The 22,512-nt window shown below is 52.0% G+C and overlaps 1 protein-coding gene across 7 annotated transcripts in view; it reads right to left on the bottom strand.

Moving 5' to 3' along the window:
• Window positions 1–2,107: 2,107 nt before the first annotated feature.
• The window catches only part of ARMC9 (armadillo repeat containing 9), a 178,616-nt gene continuing 158,211 nt past the window's right edge, over window positions 2,108–22,512 (bottom strand). For 5 of the 7 annotated variants that reach the window (XM_027516110.1, XM_027516133.1, XM_027516115.1 and 2 more), the window contains 4 exons: window positions 20,765–20,901; window positions 13,749–13,878; window positions 4,898–5,070; window positions 2,108–3,432 (listed from right to left, as the gene is read on the bottom strand). In XM_027516110.1, the coding sequence (XP_027371911.1) occupies window positions 3,410–3,432; window positions 4,898–5,070; window positions 13,749–13,878; window positions 20,765–20,901 (463 nt within the window). In that variant the 3' untranslated portion in view covers window positions 2,108–3,409. Of the gene's footprint in view, window positions 3,433–4,897; window positions 5,071–13,748; window positions 13,879–20,764; window positions 20,902–22,512 lie in introns of those variants that run through there. The other 2 variants (XM_027516141.1, XM_027516155.1) reach the window with 2 other exon arrangements.

Genomic DNA, 22,512 nt, shown 5'->3' with positions numbered 1-22,512 from the left:
TGGTCAGACAGGCAGGTCCAGTGCCTCAGCCACAAGGCTATGCCACAAGCACCCTGGGAAGCCCTGGAGGATCCCCCACCCCCAGATCCTGGGTGAGGCCAGTGCGGCTTCACCTTGCACACAGAATGGAAGGGGTGCCCTGAAACTCAGTAACGTTTTCATGCAGTTCAGCAAACTATGGCTCATGGGCTGTCTGCCTATTTTTGTAAATAAAGCTTTATTGGAATAGGTGCTGGATCAAGGTTCTGCAAGCAGGGTAGGGTCACAGAAGCACAGGCTCAGATCCTGTTTGTATTAAAAGTTTGAGACTTTGTCATGGATTTTTTGTGTTAATCTTATTTATTTGTGCTTTTTTTTTTTTAAAGCTCCTTTGATTTGGGCCAAGTCCTTTCCAATGTCCTGAGTGAGCCCTTTTATCTGCTGCTGCTGCTACTGCTAAGTCACTTCAGTAGTGTCCAACTCTGTGCGACTCCATAGACCGCAGCCCATGAGGCTTCCCTGTCCCTGGGATTCTCCAGGCAAGAACACTGGAGTGGGTTGCCATTTCCTTCTCTAATGCATGAAAGTGAAAAGTGAAAGTGAAGTTGCTCAGTTGTGTTCGACTCTTAGCGACCCCATGGACTGCAGCCCACCAGGCTCCTCCGTCCATGGGATTTTCCAGGCAAGAATACTGGAGTGGGGTGCCATTGCCTTCTCCCCCTTTTATCTGACTGGATCTCAAATCTCTACCTGATTATTACATTCCCACCAAGGGTCATCATTTAGGCTATTGCTGGACATTTACATCCTTTTGTGAATGAAGATCAAGTCCTACTCAGGAGAAATCAGAGGGCCAGGTAACCAGAGAGCTGGGGTCAGCTTCCAGGGAAAGAAGGGCTCTTCCTAAAGGTCCCCATTTCTTAAAAGTTCCACAGACTCCTCTCCGTGGCCTCCCTGGGTAGGTGTCATGGGCAAAGCCTAGGAGCTGTAGGATTTGGTCTCCGGATGACCTGTGAAAACATTTTGGTTTATTTGTGTATTTGATTCTCGCCCCTCCCCCACCGTAGACTGTGGTTGTATCTGGCTCCCCATTAGGCCTACACATAGCTGGAATATTTATGCTAGTTGGTATTTTCTAAAGTCTCTTTTGCACCATCAGCCCTGGGATGCATAAGTGTGTGTCTGCAAGAGGGCTCTCCCAGAGGCCATATTTACTCCCCAGAGAACCACCCAGACCGCACCTGGTGACCTCAGTGTAGTCTGTCCACATTTTTTTTTTACCCTAAGTGGCCAGACATCTTCAAATCAGACTTGAGCTCATCTATGGGCCTGAGGAAGAAACAGAAGTCACCCTGGCTTCAGGGAGACCGTGGGCGGTAACAGACAAGTCACCCACTCCCTCTGGATTCTGGAGACAGGACTGCTCTCTCGCCACGGCAGGGCCAGGCTGTGTCAGTCGGAGGCATGTGAGGAATCCGAAGGGAGTGGATTTGCTGGGAGAAAGGGAGAGATCTTTCCATGATGCTCCTCTGCTGTTCATCTGCAAACACTCTCTGCCTTTTCAGGGTTTCTCCAGGAGCGGTTCCATTTCAGGGACCCAGTCTCCACTTCTCTTGCTGGTCCATTATCCACAACACCGAGAGAAGCATTTGCGTTTTCTCTTTATCCCTCCAGAGGTCAAGCCAGGAGTTCGGAGGGGCTGGAGGGCAGTGTTCTGCCCAGCCTTCTTCCCCCTGGAACAGAGAGGAACTCACATATTTCCAGAGGGTCAAGATGGGCTAGTCACATGACCACAGAGTTCTACTGTGCCCACCCTGGCACCACTGCCAAGCACTTGTGAAATTAACCCAGGGCCCGGCTCACGATGCGTCTATGGTCATCACAGGGCCAACCTGGCCTCTCGCCTGCTCCAGCGTTCTTCTGTTGGCCTCTTCTGCCTGCTCTCCTCTGGAGTTGGGAGGATACTGAAAAACGCAACATTGTCCTTTATTTATATCCCGTGGGGCCACCAAGATGACTCCCAGTGGGCCTGGCCAGGGCAGATGGACTGCCTGGGGGACAGCGCACGCGCGCGCGCACACACACACACACACACACACACAAACTCACGCAGAGGCACATACACAAGTGCCATCTCAATACTCATCATTTTAGTTCAGTATTTCTGTTTTAGGCGACGTCAGACCCTGCTACAGGCTTGTTAACAGTGCTGACTCTGCAGGTGCACGTTCTTTCTGTCCCAGTGTTGTGGAATCCGGAGTCGCAAAACACACCTCGGAGGACACTTTAGACAGTGGAGTACGGTTCATTATGCCAGCATGTCCAAGGGGGACTCGGTTCCCAACAAGGACCCTGAAGTTTCTGAGAGGCCCAGTTTTATACCCCCCACTATGTGACAGGTTACATGTTAGCAACCTCTCTGTTGTATATGATTGAGTTTACAACAAGTAGGTGCTAGGAGAACAAACAATTAAGGTTAAAGGTGGGGGCGGACAATGATTATACATCAAGGGGGGATGTCTCCATGGTTAATCTAACAGGGGCAGCCTGACTTCAACTACAATCTCTGTTTGCCATCTGTAGGGAGGGAAGTCTCCAGGAGACCTGGTTTTCACTACCGACCATTTCCTCACTCCAGGGCTAGGGTCCAGGCCCAGTTCACATCCTGCCTTTAAGACGGATGACAGGCTTCAAGATGGAGGCTCTCCTGCTTTCCGCACACGGGCCCCAACACTAGGACTGGCCCTGATATCACCCTTGGCAAGGAGGGAGCAATGGGCCTCCCCCACGGGGACCAGTCACCCTGCTGGGGGCACAGTCTGTGCTTGTGGTCTTAACGGACGGAGGGAGGGAAATGGCTTTAAACTGGTCAACCCTCTGAGCCCTTAGAACACGTGTGCAGAAGCACAGGGCCGCTTTGGAACAGCCACATTCCAGCCACAGAGGGGAACACCCCATATTCTTTCCAGGTTTTAAGAGGAAGAAAATACCAAGTCTGCCGCTCAGGCAGCCGATTTGAGAAGGACTTTCCTATATTCTAACCCCCTTCTGTTTCCTCATACTTGGTCTGGGTAAGGAGAACCGGTTTCCTCCAAGGTCGAGGGCCTGCCTCTGGCTGAGCTGTCTGGCCCTGGCTCCCCGAGATGGACGAGCTCCCGGCTTTGGCTCTGCTGTCCCCTGCTGCCCTCCCAAGCTGGGTGCCGGCGGGGAGGGTGGGCAGGAAGGGCAGCGGCAGGACCCTGGGGCAGGGGCTACGGTGGGCCTGCTCCTGGACGCCTGGAGGGCTGTCCTCCTCGGGTCCTCGAGTCACCTGGTGGCGTGACAACAACCGTCTCGTCACTTTTGTCGTCTGCAGCTGCCAGCTGGCTGAGAGCAGGAAGCGGGCTGGTCACTGGGCGAAGGGACAGTGACAGTGGGGAAGAACCCGTCCTCACTTCCTGGAAGACGGGTTGCCTGGAGAAGAAAAGCCAGGCAAGCTGCCAGCGCCAGGGCAAGCTTGGGCACAGAGACCCCCTCTGTCCCTGCACAAGCCCTCCTTTCAACGGGCCCTGTGCAAACCGAATGCAGAGCGCCTTCCTCCCGGTCACCTGCGCTGTGGCCGGGGGGCCCTGACTCACTGGGGTGGCCATGCACTTTCCTGACAGGAAGCTTGGTGTGGGGACTCGGTGAGCCTCGCTGCCAGCAGCTCCTGTGTTTGTGGAGGCCGAGGGGGTGGGTATGTGCTGCTCCCCACCCTGTGCGGCCAGCCAGCCGGGCAGCCCGCCTGCTCCTGGGCGCTGCTACTGTGGTTACTTCAGTGGGGGCGTCCAGCCTGACGGCCGGGCAGGGCCCTGGGGAAGCCAGTCTGCTTCGCTCCTGGCCGCTCTCTCCCTGTACTTGTTGGCGTTTCCTCGGGGCTCGTGTGCAGAAGCACTGTGGTGGGGAGATGGGGCCGGGGCTCCGCTGTGAGTTTCTCAGCAGAGAGGTGCTGAGAGCAGAGGGAGGCCTGCCCACCCCCACGGGCTGCCCAGACTTGGCCCATGAACCACGGTCCCAGCCCAGTGCTCCCTGGTTGGCCAGAGCGCCCAGGGCCCTGTCAGGAAGGAGGGGGCGGCCAGGACGCAGGACTCACACATCCTGAGTGTGACTGATTTTCTGCCGCTTGATGTCCTTTTGTTGGGTTTCTCTTTTGCCTTCCCTTATTTTTAGTAAAGCCCTATTGGAAAGTTCCAGGCTTGGGTTGGGGAGTGGGAGGGGCCGGGGTGGTCAACTGGCTGACTGGGAGGCTACACAGAAGTGGTCTTTATCAGGAGCAGAAGAGTGGGAGGGTGGCCCCAGGGACACAGCGGGGTCCCCTAGGGCCCACCCCACCCTCAGGCCCTCGGAGGGGGCCTCTCCACCCAGCCTGTGAGGAAGTACCTGCTTCTGTTTCCCACCAGAAGGTCGATTCTGGTTTCAGGGCTGACCCGTAAGCCCCCGGGCAGGGGGATCTTATCCCTGAGTGACTGTCTGGAAGGGTCTCCCTCTGCCAGCTTGTGCCTGAGCCGCTGAAGTGTGAAAGTCGCTCAGTCGTGTCCGACTCTTTGCGATCCCATAGATTATACTGTCCATGGAATTCTCCAGGCCAGAATACTTGAGTGGGTAGCCGTTCCCTCTCCAGGGGATCTTCCCAACCCAGGGATTGAACCCAGGTCTCCTGCATTGTAGGGGAATTTTTACCAGCTGAGCCACCAGGGAAGCCCACGACCCGCTGAGGCCAAGGGCAATTTCTTAAACAGAAAGATGAGTGAAGAACCGGTCCCTGGGGCAAAGGAAGCGGGCAGCTAGGGCCCTGGTCTTGTGGGGAGGGGAGATGGGCCTTTCCCCTTGGTCTGGTGGGCATGGAAGGAGCACGAATCAGATGGGGAAGCCCAGTGCCCTCCCGTGCAGGGTGACTTACTCTGCAGGCTCCTTGTGGAAGAGGTCTTGGAGCTGGGACGGCTGGCCTGCTGGGGGCCACATGAGGAGAACTGAGGGCCCAGAGCCGATGACTTGACCTTGGGTGGGTTCATGTCCAGCATCTCCGGGGTGCGGGGGGCCCGGGGCTTGCAGGAGAAGCTTGATGTGAATCCCCTGGAACAAAACATCCAAGCTAAAGTCACAGGAGGAAGAAGGAAGGACTCCCCCTTCTGGCTCTAAGAGATGCCAGCCAGGCACCATCCTGGGCACTGGGGGGTGGGGTGGGGTAGAGCAGGGCACCTGGTGGCATAAATCCCTGCCCGTGGAGCTCACACTTTGGGGGAGGAGGGAGATGATGAGAGAGGAGATTGAAGGCAGCAGAATAGGGAACCTGAGAGAGTATTACAGTGTCAGATCCAGTGGCCAGGAAAGGTGTGTCTGGCTCCAGTTAGTTCCATGTCCCAGTCCCTGGAACCCTACATGACAACAGGAAATCAAGGCTGCAGGTGTGAGGTTATCCTAGATTACTGGGATATCTGTAATCACAAGCGTCCTTAAAAGTGGGAGAGAGGCAGCGGAAGAAAGAGAAATAGGCTCGGCTGTGGGAAAAAAGACACAGAGGCAATGCCACTGGCTTTGAGGAGGTGGAAGGGGCTACAGTGCTTTTCAGGTGGCGCTAATGGTAAAGAACCCGGCTGCCAATACAGGAGCCGTAAAAGACGCTGGTTTGATCCCTGGTTCGGGAAGATCCCCTGGAGGAGAACATGGCAACCCACTCCGTTATTCTTGCCTGGAGAGTCCCATTAGAGAGAGGAGCCTGGCGGCTGCAGTCCATAGGGTCACAAAGAGTCAGACACAACTGAAGCGACTTCACATACGCACGCAGGAAGGGGCCACAGGCCCAGGAGGGCAGGAGGCTTCTTGAAGCCAGAGGGGATAGCAGAGAGATTCTTCCCTAGGCCTCCAGGGTATAACCTGTCCTGTGGACACCTTGATTCCAGCCCATGAAGACCCATGTGGGACTTCTAATCTACAGAACTGGAAAATAATAAATTCGTGCTTATTTAGTGACTAAATTTGTGCACCTGGAAGTTTATTACAGCATCAACTGGAAGCTGACTTTAGATGGGGTGACCAGGGAAGGCCACAATGAGAAGATGACATTGAGCCCCCAAACAACCCTGCGAAGCAGGCATTACTACCCCATTTTTCAGATGTCGAAACTGAGGCTCCAAGTTGGTCAAGTTTCCCAAATTTACACACATAACAAGCAGGCAGTGAACCTGGTGGGATCTTACAGCCAGCCATTCTCCAGACGCCCTCAGGACCCCAGGCCAGTGGGTCGGCTTCACAGAGACAAGAGGCCACATCTTAGAGCCTGTTCCCTCCTTCCTACCAGCGCCCGCAGCCACTGCAGCTGGGGTTGTGGACATGGTTCCCCCACCCAAACCTTTGCTCCCTGGCTGTCACTGAGGTATATACATGCTCAACTTTTATTCCCATCTCGACTTCTGTTGCTATTGTTGTTCTGTCGCTCGGTCGTGTTGGACTCTGTGACCCCATGGATGGTAGCACACCAGGCTCCTCTGTCCTCCACCATCTCCCAGAGTTTGCTCGACTTCTGGGGACTTTGCTATGTGTCCGTTTTTCTGACACCTAACTCTGAAGACTGGAGTCCTGGGGGCCGTCACCCAGGGCTGTGGTCACCACTGACTGAGCTGATGTAAGCGCCATCTCAGCTCCCAGCAGGCAGCAGGGGCTCCTGGTCTGACCTTCCTTCAGTAGGTGGGCATCTCGGTCTGCAGGCTGCAAGTGTGAGTGGGCAGCAGACACTGTGAGCGTGGCTAGTAAGGGGGGTGGTCTCCCCACCGCACCCTCAGGACAGAGAGATGCTGACCGGCTGCAGGGCTCCTAGTGGGCAGTGTGTGTGTGTGTGTGTGTGTGTGTGTGTGTGTGTGTGTACACCGTGCTGGGGGCTGAAACTGAGGACTGGGGCAAGTGAAGGATCTGGTGGCAGGGAGGAGGGTGAGGGCCCTGGAATGGCCTGGACTCTGTCTCGCTCTGTTGCTTTCTAGCCAGTGAGGGAGTGAGCAATCTGCTGACATCTCAGGAGCCTCAGTTTCCCCACCTGTGAAATGGCTTTTATAGCACAGCTCTGAAGGTTCCGTGAGGTGGTATCCCTGGGCCAGCTGTGGTAAAGCGCCCCATGAACGGGGATGATGGCTCTGGGGAGTGAGACTAGGGAGGCAGCTGCATAATTTGTTGATTCATTTCATTATGCTTCCCTTTTTTTTTTTTTTTACATTGAGAATCTATTACTTTAATAATCAGAAAAATAAAACTTAAATATTTGAAAAGTCTCCAAATTCAAATTTAGAAAAAGACGTGTAAAAAACTGCCTGTACTTTAGACAAGAAATCTTTCATACCTGGTTGAAAAGGATAGAGGAGATTTAGCCCTCTTACAATTTTTAAACTTTTTTTTTCCTTTAAAAAGCAAATTTATTTTCATGTCATGTATAACATTGTCTTTCCAGGTGAGCTGCCTCAGAGCAGCAATTTGGTCTAGTCCACCTTTGATATCCACTGTCCAGCACAGTTCTGAGCACACATGTGCTAAGCTGCTTCAGTCGTGTCTGACTCTTTGCAACCCCATGGACTGTAGCCCGCCAGGCTCCTCTGTTCATGGGATTCTCCAGGCAAGAATACTAGACTGGGTTGCCATTCTTCCTCCAGGGGATCTTTCTGACCCTGAGCACACACCCATGTGCATTATCAGTGAATGAAAGAAATGTAAAAAGTTAGAGTATACTGATCAGATGAAAGAGTATGCAATCATTGTAAGTAACTGTGGGGGTTACTCAGGCACATGAGAGAGAATGTAGTGAGGCTCAGAATAGAGGGAAAAAGCTGCTGTATAACACAGGGAGCTCAACTTGGTGCTCTGTGACAACCTAGAGGGGTGGGATGGGGTGGTGGGAGGGAGGTTCAAGAGGGAGGGGACAAATGTATACTTAGAGCTGATTCACACTGTTGTACAGCAGAGACTAACTTACCAATGTAAAGCAATTATCCTGCAATTAAAAATAAATTAAAAACAAAGTAAACACAAACACACACACCCAAAAATCCCAGAGCAATACAGCGTGCTCAGTTGCTAAGTCCTGCCTGACTCTTTGTGACCCCATGAACCGCAGTCCGCCAGGCTCCCCTGTCCATGGGATATACCAGGCAAGACTACTGAAGTGGGTTGCTATTTCTTCCTCCATGGGATCTTCCCGACCCAGGGATCTAACGCACATCTTCGGCATTGGCAGCCGGATTCTTTACCACACAGCCACCTTGGAAGCCCTTGGAGCGACACAGAAAGTGAAGGTGAAAGTGGCTCAGTTGTGTCCGATTCTTTGTGGCCACGGTTCTCTAGGCCAGAATACTGGAGTAGGTAGCCTTTCCCTTCTTCCCAACCCAGGGATTGAACCCAGGTCTCCTGAATTGCAGGATTCTTTACCAGCTGAGCCACAAGGGAAGTCCAAGGGAGTGATACAGAGCAGCATGTAAATCTGACTGCAAGTGTGTGAAACAGGCATGCACTGCTGACACCTTTCTGACACATACAATGAAGCTTTTCTAATTTTGAGATATATATTCTTTTGTTTGTTTGTTTTTGGCTGTGCCACATGGCTTGCAGGATCTCAGTTCTCTCTCCAGGAGCTGAACCCAGACTACAGCAGTGAAAGCCCAGAATCCTAACCACTAGACCTCCAGGGAACTCCCTAATGTTGAAACTTGTTATCATTGTTATGGTGGTAAAATATACATAACATAAAATCTTGATTGTTTTAAAATGCAGCCCCTTTACACTTTCAGTTCAGTTCAGTCACTCAGTCATGTCTGACTCTTTGCGACCCCATGAACCGCAGGATGCCAGGCCTCCTTGTCCATCACCAACTCCCGGAGTTCACTCAGACTCACGTCCATCAAGTCGTGATGCCATCCAACCATCTCATCTTCTGTCGTTCCCTTCTCCTCCTGCCCCCAATCCCTCCCAGCATCAGAGTCTTTTCCAAAGAGTCAACTCTTCACATGAGGTGGCCAAAGTACTGGAGTTTCAGCTTTAGCATCATTCCTTCCAAAGAAATCCCAGGGCTGATCTCCTTCAGAATGGACTGGTTGGATCTCCTTGCAGTCCAAGGGATTCTCAAGAGTCTTCTCCAACACCACAGTTCAAAAGCATCAATTCTTCAGCGCTAAGCTTTCTTCACAGTCCAACTCTCACATCCATACATGACCACTGGAAAAACCATAGCCTTGACTAGACGGACCTTTCTTGACAAAGTAATGTCTCTGCTTTTGAATATGCTGTCTAGGTTGGTCATAACTTTCCTTCCAAGGAGTAAGCGTCTTTTAATTTCATGGCTGCAGTCACCATCTGCAGTGATTTTGGAGCCCCCCAAAATTAAGTCTGACACTGTTTCCACTTTTTCCCCATCTATTTCCCATGAAGTGATGGGACCAGATGCCATGATCTTCGTTTTCTGAATGTTGAGCTTTAAGCCAACTTTTTCACTTTCCACTTTCACCTTCATCAAGAGGCTTTTTAGTTCCTCTTCACTTTCTGCCATAAGGGTGGTGTCATCTGCATATCTGAGGTTACTGGTATTTCTCCCGGCAATCTTGATTCCAGCTTGTGTTTCTTCCAGTCCAGCGTTTCTCATGATGTACTCTGCATATAAGTTAAATAAGCAGAGTGGCAATATGCAGCCATGAAAAGCCTACATGCAGGTAAACTTTATGTGGCAGTGTCGTGGGGCTGCGGCGCCCAGGTATCTGATCAAACACTGCATATTTCTGTGCAGGTGTCTCTGGACAAGGCAGGCATTCCACAGGGGGGACGCTGAGTAAAGCAGACTGCCCTCCAGTAAGCGAGTGTGCCCCATCCACTCGCTCTTGGGTTCTGGACTTGCCTCTGCAGCCACATGAGCCGATTCCTTAATTAAATCTCTTTCCACACACACTTCCTGTTGGCTCTGTTTCTCTGGAGAATCCTGACTAATATACCTAAGAGCGGGCCTCCTCTTGGCTCTGGGACATGACCTTTGTTTGACTGGGGTCGTGTTGTTGCCATGAAAGAACATCTCAGACACATCCTCCCTCTGGCTGGCACCTCCCTCTGGCACTGGGGAAAGTGGCCCTTGGCAGACACCAGGGAACCACCCTTTCGGCTTGGCAGATCCTTCCCCTCCATGGGGTCCCCACCTGGGCGGCTGCAGGAGGCAGATGTGTTGACTGAGGGTGCTGGTCACTGTCGCTGAACTCTGGGGGGTGATGAGTTTGGGGCCCCCTGGAGAGGACACTGTGGGAGGCAGGGAGGGATGGCTGTCGGGAAGGGTCAGCTTGGCCCCTGAGCAGCTCCCCAGCCCCCTCAAGCCCCTGCATGGTGTGAGCTTATGGTCTAGGGAGTCAGGACCTAGAGCCAGGAAATGGCGATGGTCTGGCCGGGGATGCAGCCAGATTAGGGCAGAGCAGAAAGAGCACATGGGAAGCACACGTGGATAGCAGTCGCCTCCAACTCAGGAAGATGTGACCGGCTGCAGGAACACACGGTGCTGGGTCCTAGAAAAAGGCGAAGGTCGATCGATATATTGGTAAATTGGGAGGTGCCCTGCAAGGTAGGCAGTTATGTATCAGAGAAGCCTGGCTGGCTTCTATGATCTCTGCTCGTCAATAGGAACATTGTGTTGGAAGGGAGTCACAATAAAAAGCTTCTGGAGATATTTAATCTTTATTTGTGTTTGGAATGCTGCTGAGTCATAATCCCAAAGCTGAGATTCCCACGGCAGAACATCCCCGTCTCCCTTCATTTCTTCGGAGGGAGATACCGTCTGCATTAAGATACGAATCAAAGCGCTCAGGGCTTGCCTAAGTGGACTCTGCTCATCAAAGTACCTAACTTGGTCATTGCTGTGGAATTTCATCTGGACTGCAACAAAGTCCAGAGGGGAGAAGGGGGGCTGGGAAGAGCGTGGCGGCTGGGGAGGGAGCACGCCGGATGAAGGCAAATTTCACACACGGATATTCAGTGAGGGTGCATACATGTCTGTATAAATACTCAGGCTACCCCAATTTCCCTGACCTCCTGGTTCTGTAGTTTCTTTTAGCTCAATACTGTCATATATCCTTTGGGAACAAATGTGAGGAGGGAAAAGCATATATGGGACATATATGTAAGGGCTTCCTGGTGGCTCAGTGGTCAAAAATGTGACTGCAATGCAGGAGATTCCCGGGTTTGATACCCGGGTTGGGAAAATCCCCTGGAGAAGGAAAATGGCAACCTGCTCCAGTATTCTTGCCTGGAAAATGCCATGGACAGAGGAACCTGGAGGGTTACAGCCCATGGGGTCGCAAAGAGTCGGACACAACTTAACCACTAAACCACCACCACAGACATACGTAAAATCTCGTTCTTCCTTATTTTTTAAAAGCCACAATACTTGTGGCTGGGCAGAATTTTGACAGTTTGCTTCCCATCTCAGGCTGGCACTGGTAGACGTCTGTGGGGCAGTGAGAGCTCTGACTGGAGGAGCCCACTCCCTCACCCGCCCTCGGCCACATGGAGGGAATGTCCAGACAAACGCCATCCTGGTCTGGCTGGGCTCCTAGGCATCTCTGTGTGGATGATGTGCCAATGCCGTGCAGAGCAGGGCCCCAGCAGATGGCGGGCGGCCAGTGGGCGGGCAAGGCCATGTGACGTCTGGGCAGCCTGGCCCCTCACCTTCCCGGAGGTGACAGCTGGAAACCAACCCTGTACTTTCCAAGGTTGGGGGGTTAGCCCCTCCAGGTCGGGACTGACAGATTTCCCTGGGAAAGTGCCTTGGTTCTCCTTGGGATAAATGCTTGTTTTCTTTGAAAATGCATTTTCATAGTCTGGTTAACATTTATTCAAAGCTAAGGACTGTAAGAGGCGGAGAGAAAAAGGAAAAGGAAGACGTGGGCTGTGGGGAGGCTGTGCACTGGTAGAGTCTGAACCTTTTCACTCCTGGCTTCCAGGAAGCCAATTTCATAGCAAGATCAGTTGCTGGAAGCCACTGGAGCTGCAATTATCTTTATGCCACCTCAAAGTCAGGGCTAAGCAATGCGGGCTATCATTTTGTCTACCAACGACCCACATCCAGGGCTCCAGGGCCTTCCTTCTCCCCACAAGTAAGGGCCCAACCCAGCCAACTCATCTTCTGGGGCCAGGGGCTGCCCTCCTTTACAGACTGAGAGAGTGGAGCTGTCAAGCCAGACAGAGAGCCACGCTCTCTTCTTTTCTCCTAGGGATTCATCCAATGTGTATTTTGAGCTCCTGCTCTGTGCCAGGAACACGGGGGATAAACACCCTACACATGGCCCCCGTCTTTGAGGACAGTGGGAGAGTCATGGAGCACGTGACTATACAGCGGAACTCTGGCTCACCATCTTTGACACCTTCTGCCCTGTAGACACATCCAGGACTGTCCCCTCCCCAGTCCAGATCCCAAGGTCCTTGTGGCTCATCCCTATACAGCCCTGCCGCCCTTCTGCCCTTGAAGCAGGAAAGGAAGGTGCAAGGTAGCTGCCTGCTCACAGAGGGGTAGGCTTTGGCAGTCTCCCCGCCCCTCCTCTCCCTGACTTTCTCGCCAGTGGGTGCAGCGCTGCTGGGCCTTCTGCCTGTCCTCAGGGGTCCCTGACCCCTCCAAGGTGTCCAGCAGCTTCTAGAACCCAGCAGGAATCCCTGTTTCTGTGGCGTTTCCATCAGTGGGAGATTGCAAGAAGGCAGGAAGGTCCCTACAGGGGAGGGCCGGTGGGCTGGTTTCTCGGACTCCCCTGCACTGTGATGGGGGCCACATCTGCAGGGGGTGGGTAGTTTCAGGCCTCGAGGGGCCTAGAATGCAGGCCTCCCACAGCCTCACCCAGCTCCACAAGGCCCCACTGCTGGAGGAGCTGCAAGTCAGCTGTGACCACAGCGGAGGTGGGGGCCTGCTCACTGCAGACACAATAACAGACGTCCCTCCCTGTTCTAAGGGGGAAGTGGGGCACGGATGGCCTGACCGGTCACCATGGCAAAATTCCTCTAATCAGAGACTCCAAGGGTGTTGTCATGATGCTCAGCATGACTCTCTAGAGCAGTGTTTTAGCACAGGAGCGAGGCTCCTCTGTCTTGAAACTTGCAGCCTGCAGGGCGCTGTGGGGCCGGGAGGAGGAAGTAGTGGGCGGAGGTCAGGAGACAAGTTGGGTCTGAGTCCAGAGCCAGGCCCCTCCCCCAAGCAGGTTCTCTCAGATCTGAAAGAAGGAGCCTGTAAGATCATTAAAAAAAAAAAAAGTCCTTTCGAGATTCTAAAGAATCCCTCCTCACCCACTGAGTGCCGGTTTGTGCTCATTTGACACAGAGGAACAGAAAACATCTTTTTTTTTTTATTCCTGGGGGTCCAGTTTCTGTTTTAGGAAGCTGACATCTGAGCCAAACCCTTGTACTGACCTCAGGCCTCACCTTTCTCCCCTCCACAGCCCCCTCTCCAAAAGCGAACTGCTAAGAGAGGCCACTGACCTCAAATTACTTCTCTTCACTCACCCTCCCAAACGTGTTCACCCAGCAGTTCTTAAAACAAGTCCCTTGGGTGTGTTTGTAAGTTTTTCTCTCCTTCCGGCCTGACGACTGGTGATTCTCAGGAGGGCAGATCCCTCCCCTTGGGCTCTGAGGTTGTCAGACGAGCTGACCACACTCCCCTGAGGGTCTCAGAACCGCACTTGGGCCCCCAGTGGGAGGCTCCTTTGCCTCCATCATCAGAGGCTGGGCCTCAGAGGAGCCCTTCCGGGACACCGCTCCACCCCTACCTGGTGGTGTCTCCACTTTCTGGGGCCCGGGGCCCCTCTCGAGGCTGGCTCGGGGCCCCTGCTGGGGGCAGACGAGGCTCTCCCTGACGTCCTGCTGGCGACCACTCTCCCGGCTTGGCGTCGGTGGCGGCTGAGAGGAGTCAGGAGAGAGAGCTCAGTTGACCTCTGCTCTGGAAGCTCTTTGAAGATGCTCTTTACTGGGCTGGACCCCGGAGCCAAGAAAAGCACACAGCCCGGGGGCCAGTCCCTCACGGCTCCCGTCCCCGGCGCCTATGGATGGGGACTTGTTTACTTGTGCAGGTTGGGACCTTTCCAGATGACCACTTCGGGTACTTGTAACCTGAGGGTGCAGTGGGCACGCTCTGGTTGGAACACACGCAGGCAGGGAAGATCAGACCCTCTGCCCTGTGGCCTGCCCCCTCCCCACCCCCCGCCCCCACCTCTTGGGAAAAGCCAACAAAACCTGGAATTGTCTCCTGGGCCCCCTGCTTGGCACTGATGCACAGTTGCCCAGAGGCACACTGAAAAACTATTCATGTCTGTTTGAAATTCAACTTCAGCTGGGTGTCCTGTGTTTTTATTTGCCAAATCTGGCAACCCCAGAGGTGGGGCTCTCTGAGCCTCCCCTGGATCCTTCAGGGCTGAATCCCTGCCCTCCCACAGGGCAGGAACCTCCCTAATACTGCCCAGCAAGGACCAGGCACCTGGGTCACCCCCAGATCACAGGGAACAGTGGGAGAAGTTCCCGATGACACTGCTGAGGGTCCCTCCCCAGGGTCTGGGGATGGGCCTGTTCTGTACTTCAAACGACATGCACCCCTCCTTCTCCAGCTCAAAGGGGTTCATGTCACTGTCACAGCAACACTGTGATAGTTTGAATTCACTGCCCCTTTAACCCAAGCTCCTTTCAGCTCATTAAAAAAAAAAAAACAAGAATCTCTCTAGCACCTTTGCAATGGCCTCAGCTTTATCTTAAATAATCTTCCCTACCTAAACAGACATTTCTCTAAAGAAGACATTCAGATGGTCAACAGGAGCACGAAAAGCTCCACATCACCAATTATTAGAGAAATGCAAATCAAAACTACAGAGTGATATCACCTCACGCTGGTCAGAATGGCCATCATCAAAAAGTCTACAAATGACAGATGCTGGAGAGAGTGTGGAGAAAAGGGAACCCTCCTACACTGTTGGTGGGAATGCAAATTGGTGCAACCACAATGGAAAACAGTATGGAGGTTCCTCAAAAAACTAAAAACAGAGTTGCCATATGATTCAGCAATTCCACTCCCGGGCATATAGGCAGACAAAACTATAATTCAAAAAGATACATTCACCGCTATGTTCATAGAAACATTATTTGCAATAGCCAAGACACAGAAACATCAATGTCCACTAACAGATGAATGGATAAAGATGTGGCACATGTATGCAACGGAATACTACTCAGCCATAAAAAGGGACGAAGTTGGACCATTTGCAGAGATGTGGATGGACCTAGAGACTATCACACAGAGTGAAGTCAGTCAGAAAGAGAAAAAGAAATACCATACGATATCACTTGACATGTGGAATCTAAAACATGACACAAACGAACTATTCTATGAAACAGAAACAGGCTCCTCGACATAGACTACAGCCTTGCGGTTGACAAGGGGGAGAGGGATCAGGGAGGGGTGGACTGGGAACTTGGGATTAGCAGATGTAAACTATTATATATAGGATGGATAAACACCAAGGTCCTACTATACAGCATAGGGAACTATATTCAAGACCCTGTGAGAAACCATAATGGAAAAGAATAGGAAAAAAGAATGCATATACATGTGTAACCGAATCACTTTGCTCTAAGAGCAGAAATTAACACAGCATTTTAAATCAACTATACTTTGATTTAAAAACAAAAAGAATCCTCCCTGCAGGTTTCCTCAAACCCATGGCACGGGGGCACAGCTTTGACTTCCAGATAACTCTCTTTTGACCCAAACAAGGACTCTGTTTCTGGTACGGAACCCATGGGTGGCTTTATTTACAGTCCACACTGGACAGTCTCTGGGCTTCTCTGATAGCTTGGTTGGTAAAGAATCTGCCCGCAATGCAGGAGACCCTGGTTCGATCCCTGGGTTGGGAAGAGCCCCTGTAGAAGGGAAAGGCTACCCACTCCAGTATTCTGGCCTGGAGAATTCCATGGACTGTATAGTCCATGGGGTTGCAAAGAGTCGGACACGACTGAGCGACTTTCACTCACTCATTCACTGGACAGTCTCCACCCAGAACTGTGACTGGAACTAGGATTTCAGCCTTCTCTGAGCTGCTCTTCAGTGGATAACTGGCCTGCGCTTGTCTGTGCTCTCTGCTGACTGGGCTTATAACAATGCTCAGGAGACCACACTTGGGTGTATAAAATAATGGTTGAGTGGCACCACACATAAGAGCTGGGCTGCACATGGAAAACCCCATGAGGGTCAATGGTGTTCCAAGATGGCGCCCAGGGGTAGGCAGCTCTCCAGGATCATGAGCTTTCCTGGGTGGGTGGCAGTGGGGGATAGGTGCCAAAGCCCCCTGGCAGGAGGGAGGAGGAACTGAGCTGGGCTCTTGGGAGAACTTCTCGGGTCTTCTTGGTTCAGCCACCCCTCCAGCCTCCCCTGCTCCCTCTGCTTAGGCCACACGGCAGACTTTCAGAGCAACCTCTATGGCCCCCGATGCCATCCTCTGATGCCATCCCCCGCCCGCCAAAAAAAATATATCTCCACTGAAAGAGCTGGGAGCTGGGAGGAGGAGGGCAGCTGCGTGCGTGCACCTGAAGCTTCCTGGGATAAACCACTGTTTCTCTACCTCTTCATCCATTTCAAACAGGGCTGGCATTTTCCCTCAGGGTCCACTGACAGGACATGCGATTTTGATGTCCCAGCCTTGGTGGATGGGGAAGGAAATGAGAATAACTTTCCTCAGGCCAAAATCATACAAGATTCTAAGTCACATTCTTGGCTTTTCTTTTTTTTTTTTTTCCCTTGGGAGCTATTTCCTTTTGGCTCTGTGGGCCTGAGTCCTTTGCTTAAAAATAATGTATTTTCTGGCCCCTCACAGAACTGATGGAGCCATGTAAGGATCCCACGGCCTCCTCATTCCGAGTCCTGCCTTAGTGCTGACGGAATGCACAGCCATGAAGGGGGGTGTCCTGAACAAACCTGATGTTTGGGTCGGGGTGCTGGGACCCCACGGGTCTTGAGTGGGGCATTAATTCCCAGCAGGGGTGAAGGTCATGTGTGAGGGGACCTGTTGGGGGGTTGGTGGCCTGGCGAGGCCAGAATGGGCTGAGGGGACAAGGTGAGCAGGTGCAGAGACCGGGGAGAAAGGGCTGGAGGAGCAGGACTGGATGGGTGGAAGGGTCAAGAGGAAATCAGATCAGCTCTCACTGGGGAAGGAAAGAAATGGGACAGCAAGGATCAGGAGGGTCCTGCCACATGCTGCTGTCCTCTTCTTCCCTCGACGGAGGTGCTTGGTTGGCCGAGCCCAGATGCGGCCTCAGAACTAGCCTCAACACAGCATTTGAGCATGTTGGCTGAAGCCGGTCTGCACCCGCCCCCTCAAGGAGGTTGAGTGAAAAGAGGAAGAGAAGGTGGTGGCCAGACCAGATGGAAAGCTCACACTGGTCCATAGAGGAGGCGAGGGCCTGCGGTGGTTGTGCTGGGCAAGGAAGGAAGAATAGAAATCTACACCAGAAATGGAATCCATGCTCATTAAATGACCCCAGGAGTGGGGAAGGATCAGGGGGAAGGGATAGTTAGGGAGTTTGGGATGGTCATGTATACACTGATATAACTCAAATGGATAACCAACAAGGACCTACTTACTGTACAGCACACGGGACTCTGCTCAATGTCACGTGGCAGCCTGGATGGGAGAGGAGTTGGGGGGAGAATGGACACATGTATATGTATGGCTGAGTCCCCTCGCCGTTTCCCTGACACTATCACATCGTTAATTGGCTATGCGTGCTCAGTTGCTAAGCTCTCTGTGACTTCATGGGCTGTAGCCCACCAGGCTCCCTTGTCCATGGGATTTTCCAGGTGAGAATGCTTGGGTGGGTTGCCATTTCCTCCTCCAGGGGATCTTCCTGACTCAGGGATGGAACCTGCATCTCCTGTGTCTCCTGCAGTGGCGGGCTGATTCTTTACCAGTGTGCCACCTGCGGAGCCTATCCCAATACAAAATAAAATGTAAAAAAAATTTTTTTAATAAATAAATGACCCAGGGAAAGCCAATAAGCTGGACCCTTGGCTTCTTCAAGGGGAGAACATTTGTCCTATAAAGGGGTTTTGAAGGAGAACTAAGTAAGGGTGCTGGCCTGAGGAAGAGAGAAGGCATGGGGGTGGGTGTGTGCTCAGGTGTGTCTGATTCTTTGCGACCCCGTGGACTGCAGCCCACCAGGCTCCTCTGCCCATGGAATTTTCCAGGCAAGAATACTGGAGTGGGTTGCCATTTCCTTCTCCAGGGGATCTTCCTGACCCAGGGATCGAACCTGGGTCTCCTGCATTGGCAGGCAGGTTCTTTACCACTAGCAATACCTGGGAAGCCTCTGCGGGTGGGGGAAGTGATTAATATGCCTGGTATCTGGCAGGGGGAGTGAGGATGGACTGGGGGTCAGTGTAGGGGAGTCCACTGAGGCAGGAGGGCAGCAGGTGGGCTCCCAGCCAGGCCTGAGTGAATGAGAGTAGGTGGAGGATGGGACTGAAAAGTATGGCCTCAGTGCTCAGAGCAGGCTCCTGGGTGCAGCGGTAGCATGGCTCCAGGTGGCCCATCTAGCAGGGCAGGTGAGTAGCTGCTGCCTCCCCAGGGAGAAGCACTGGGAAGGGCTGGTGATCCCAGGCATGAGTGCCCTGGTGGGTGCCCACCGTTTTCAAGCAAGGAACCAGAATTTGCCAGGGTCAAAAGTAATTGTTCTTGAAAATAATAACGTCTACATCACCAGCAACATCAGCCACCACTCAGCTTCCTCCACCCTTGACAACCTCCAGTGACTCTACCCTACAGGTAATACCACGCCAAATCTTCCTAAAAGATAAGGCCACACTTAGAATCAATGCAAGACAGAGGGTCACCTTGGTGGCAATTTGGGTAAAACAAGGATGTTACTGATAAATAAATTAGCCTAAATGCAACTCTTTGGAAGAGTGGTGCTGTGTTCAGTCGTGCCCAACTCTTAGAGACCCCATGGACTGTAGCCCGCCAGGCTCCTCTGTCCATGGGATTTTCCAGGCAAGAACACTGGAGCGATTATTTCCTATTCCATTTCCTATTCCAGGGCATCTTCCTGATCCAGGGATTGAACCTACGTCTCCTGAGTCTCCTGAGTCTCCTGCATTGGTGGGCAGGTTCTTTACCTCTGCACCACCTGGGAAGGCCAGCCCTATAGAGTTTGAAATCATTTTTAACTCAACAACAGTAGGTCAAATTGGCAAAAATCAGTAGACCACCTAAAACCTCCACCCTGGCAGCAGAAATCTCTAGGTAAACGACTGAGCTAACCATCTTTTAAAGAAGGCATATTAATGTTTGGAGCTCTAGCAAAACACATGTAAAATAACAAATGATCAAAGCTGGCATAAAAAAGCAACCCTCTAAAACTGCTGTAATCAAGAGACCCTTTCCCAGGGTAACCAAACAGCCTGGCTTTCTTCCGACTCTGTGACAGGTCTACTGCTTTGAATCAGGGATCAGACGCATTTGAATCCAATTCAGAGCAGATTAGAAAAGCTCACAGATGTTTCTCATACTGGAATCTGACCTGCTCCTCTTGTTGTTTTTCCTTTTTGAATGGAGAAATTGGAGTCTTATCTGATCTGTTCATATCCTTTTAATTTCCTCTTGAAAATTAAAAAAAAAAAACTTTGTACATTTCTAATTCAAAGCATATATATATTTTTTTCTAGCATATAAAAAATACTTTTATTCCCCATCAGTCTCTAGTGAGCTCAACTAGAAGCTCTCTGGAGAGCTTCCCTGGTGGCTCAGTGGTAAAGAATCCGCCTGCCAATGCAGAAGACACGGGTTCGACCTCTGATCCGGGAAGATCCCACATGACGCCTGAGAATCTAAGCCCGTGCACCACAACTATTAAGCCTATGCTCTGGTGAGCCCTGGTGGCTCAGATGGTAAGGGATCTGCCTGCACTGCAGGAGACCTGGGTTCGATCCCTGGGTTGGGAACATCCCTTAGAGGAGGGCATGGCAACCCAACCCAGTATTCTTGTCTGGAGAATCCTCACGGACAGAAGAGCCTGGCAGGCTACTTGGGGTCTCAGAGAGTCGGACACAACTGCTCGACTAAGCACACTAGAGCTGGGGAGCCGCAACTACTGAGCCCATGTGCTGCATCTGCTGAAACTGCCAGCACTTGAGTCCGTGCTCTGCAACCAGAGGAGCCGCTCCAGTGAGAAGCCCGCGCACTGCCACTGAGAGCAGCCTCTACTCGCCGCAACTAGAGGAAAACCCAGCACAGCCAAAAATAAATGAATAGAATTATTTTAAAAAATGTGTTTGGATCCCACACTAGCTTTTGCTCCTGGCTGCACATTTCTAACTCTGTTCAGCCTTCTACCGTGTGGCTGACCACCTCAGCGATAGAGCTGGGTCACCAGAGTTTTGGTCAAGGATCTACATTGTTCGGAGAGTTCTACTTCAAAGTCTCACATTTAAACGTGGCTTCCCCAGTCAGAAATCTTGCTCAAATAGCTTGCAGAGGGGAGCACTGGACACAGTGCTCTGAGAGAAGGGAGTCTGGAGGAAAACCCCATGGTCAGGTCTGGGGTCACATGCCTGTGAACCTCTGTGACAGGGGGTAATGGTTGAGATCAGAGGGCTTTTCAAGAGCAGGTGTGAGGCTGAGGCCTTCCAGGGTTTGGAACTGCTGCAGTTTCATAAAATCCTGGGCATCACCAGGTCCAGAGCTGCCCCCAGTCCCAGAGCTGTCCCCAGTTCTGGAGCTGCCCCCCCACAGGCTGCAAGTTTTCTTACATGAAAAGGAAGGGCAAGGCTCAGGAGCAGCAGGTTTGCCCCCACTGCAGACTGGAGTGTGGGTGTTTGGCAGGGACAGGAGGCAGCCATTTCTGGTATGCTGGGCCATCTGGGGAGAACTGAGATGATCTTCCAGCCTGGAGGAAAAAATGAAAAGCAGCAATCAATACAGAGAGGAGATACCTGACTGCCGACTACTGTGTAGCATCACAAACAAATACAGGAAGTGGAAGCACCTGAATGCCTTATGTTAAGCTAGTATTAGCAGATATTGGATGTCTTTAAGAAATAGGAAGTGCCCCTTGCCTCACTCATGTGAGCGCTTACACATTTTAAACATGGCTATTATTTTTCTAACACAGAGTTGGATCTATTGACTTTGGGTGATACGAGGACATAACATTTCAACCAAACAATTTAATTAAAGTATCAATCTTCTGGGCTTTCCTCCAAGGATGAAGCAGATTAGTGCAGGGATGAAATCAGTCAGAAAAGATGGGATGTGTCATAGCCCTGACAACAAGAGTTACTAGGCACAGGAGTGGGGAAGAACTTGTTCTCTGGAACACTATAATGGTGTGTGTCATGTCTAACGCTGCCACCTGGGTCGGTGGAGACTGGTCCACCCAGCAGACGTGCGCTGGGCGCCTGCAAGAGGTGGTGGCCTGGGCAAGCACATCAGAGAGAGGCAGGATACCTTCACAGCAGATCCCGGGAGGGTTCTGCAGCATGCACACAGCAGCTCGGTACTCGCATTCCATCTACGAGGAGACACGAGCCACCTGCTCTCAGCAAGGGCTTGGTGGGGACATACCATGGCAGGCCTGTCCCCACTCTGCCCAGAGTGGTACCCCATGAAACAGCTGTTCTTGAATGTCAGTTCCAGCAGCAAAGATAAGCAGACACCTAACTGCCCTGCAGGGCAGAAAAGCTTGTGTGTGTGAATGTGTATGTATTTCTATGTATATGTATGTGTGTGAGTATATGTGTGTGTGTATGTACCTGTGTATATGTATGTGTGTGTGTGTGTGTATGTGTGTATATGTAGTGTATGTATGAGTGTATGTGTGTATCGGTGTGTGTGTGTGACTCAGTCAGTTCTGATCTCTGGGCTGGGGTTTGCCAGGGGGCCGAAGAGGGAACATTTCCCAGCAGAAGTAGCACCACGAACAAGTAAGATGAAGCAAGAGGAGGCAAAAAGAAAGCATATATTTATACTGCTTTGTTACAGAGAGATTTAGGGCACCCGAAAAATGCAGGCCAGAGGGTACATAGTGTCCTGGGGAGCATGTGACTCTGAGGGTGGAGATTGGAGGGTGTCAACTAAGAAGGACCTGATCGGCCAGGGTTTGAATAGTTTGATCTTGAAAGAGGGGTTCCCAAGTAGTTCAGAGGTAAAGAATCTGCCTGGGAATGCAGGAACCAGAGGTTCGATCCTTGGGTCAGGAAGATTCCCTGGAGGAGGAAATGGCTACCTGCTCTAGTATTCTTTCCTGGGAAATCCCATGGACAGAGGAGCCTGGTGGGCTACAGTCCATGGAGTCACAAAGAGTCAGATATGACAGAGCGACTGGGCATGCACACCCTAAAGGAAATAGAAGACGCAGAAATGAGATTCCATGATGATGTGCTAGAAGGATCACTGTGTCTATGGTCCTGGAGGGCGGACTGTGGCAGGCAGAATGGTTTGGAGGCTCTGCCCAGGCTGGGGAGAAGGAGCTGGCTCAGGAGGGCAGAGAGGAGGTGCC

The sequence above is a fragment of the Bos indicus x Bos taurus genome, chromosome 2, assembly GCF_003369695.1.
Source record: "Bos indicus x Bos taurus breed Angus x Brahman F1 hybrid chromosome 2, Bos_hybrid_MaternalHap_v2.0, whole genome shotgun sequence".
Taxonomy (NCBI): Eukaryota; Metazoa; Chordata; class Mammalia; order Artiodactyla; family Bovidae; genus Bos; species Bos indicus x Bos taurus.
This window is presented reverse-complemented; position numbering and strand designations above follow the sequence as displayed.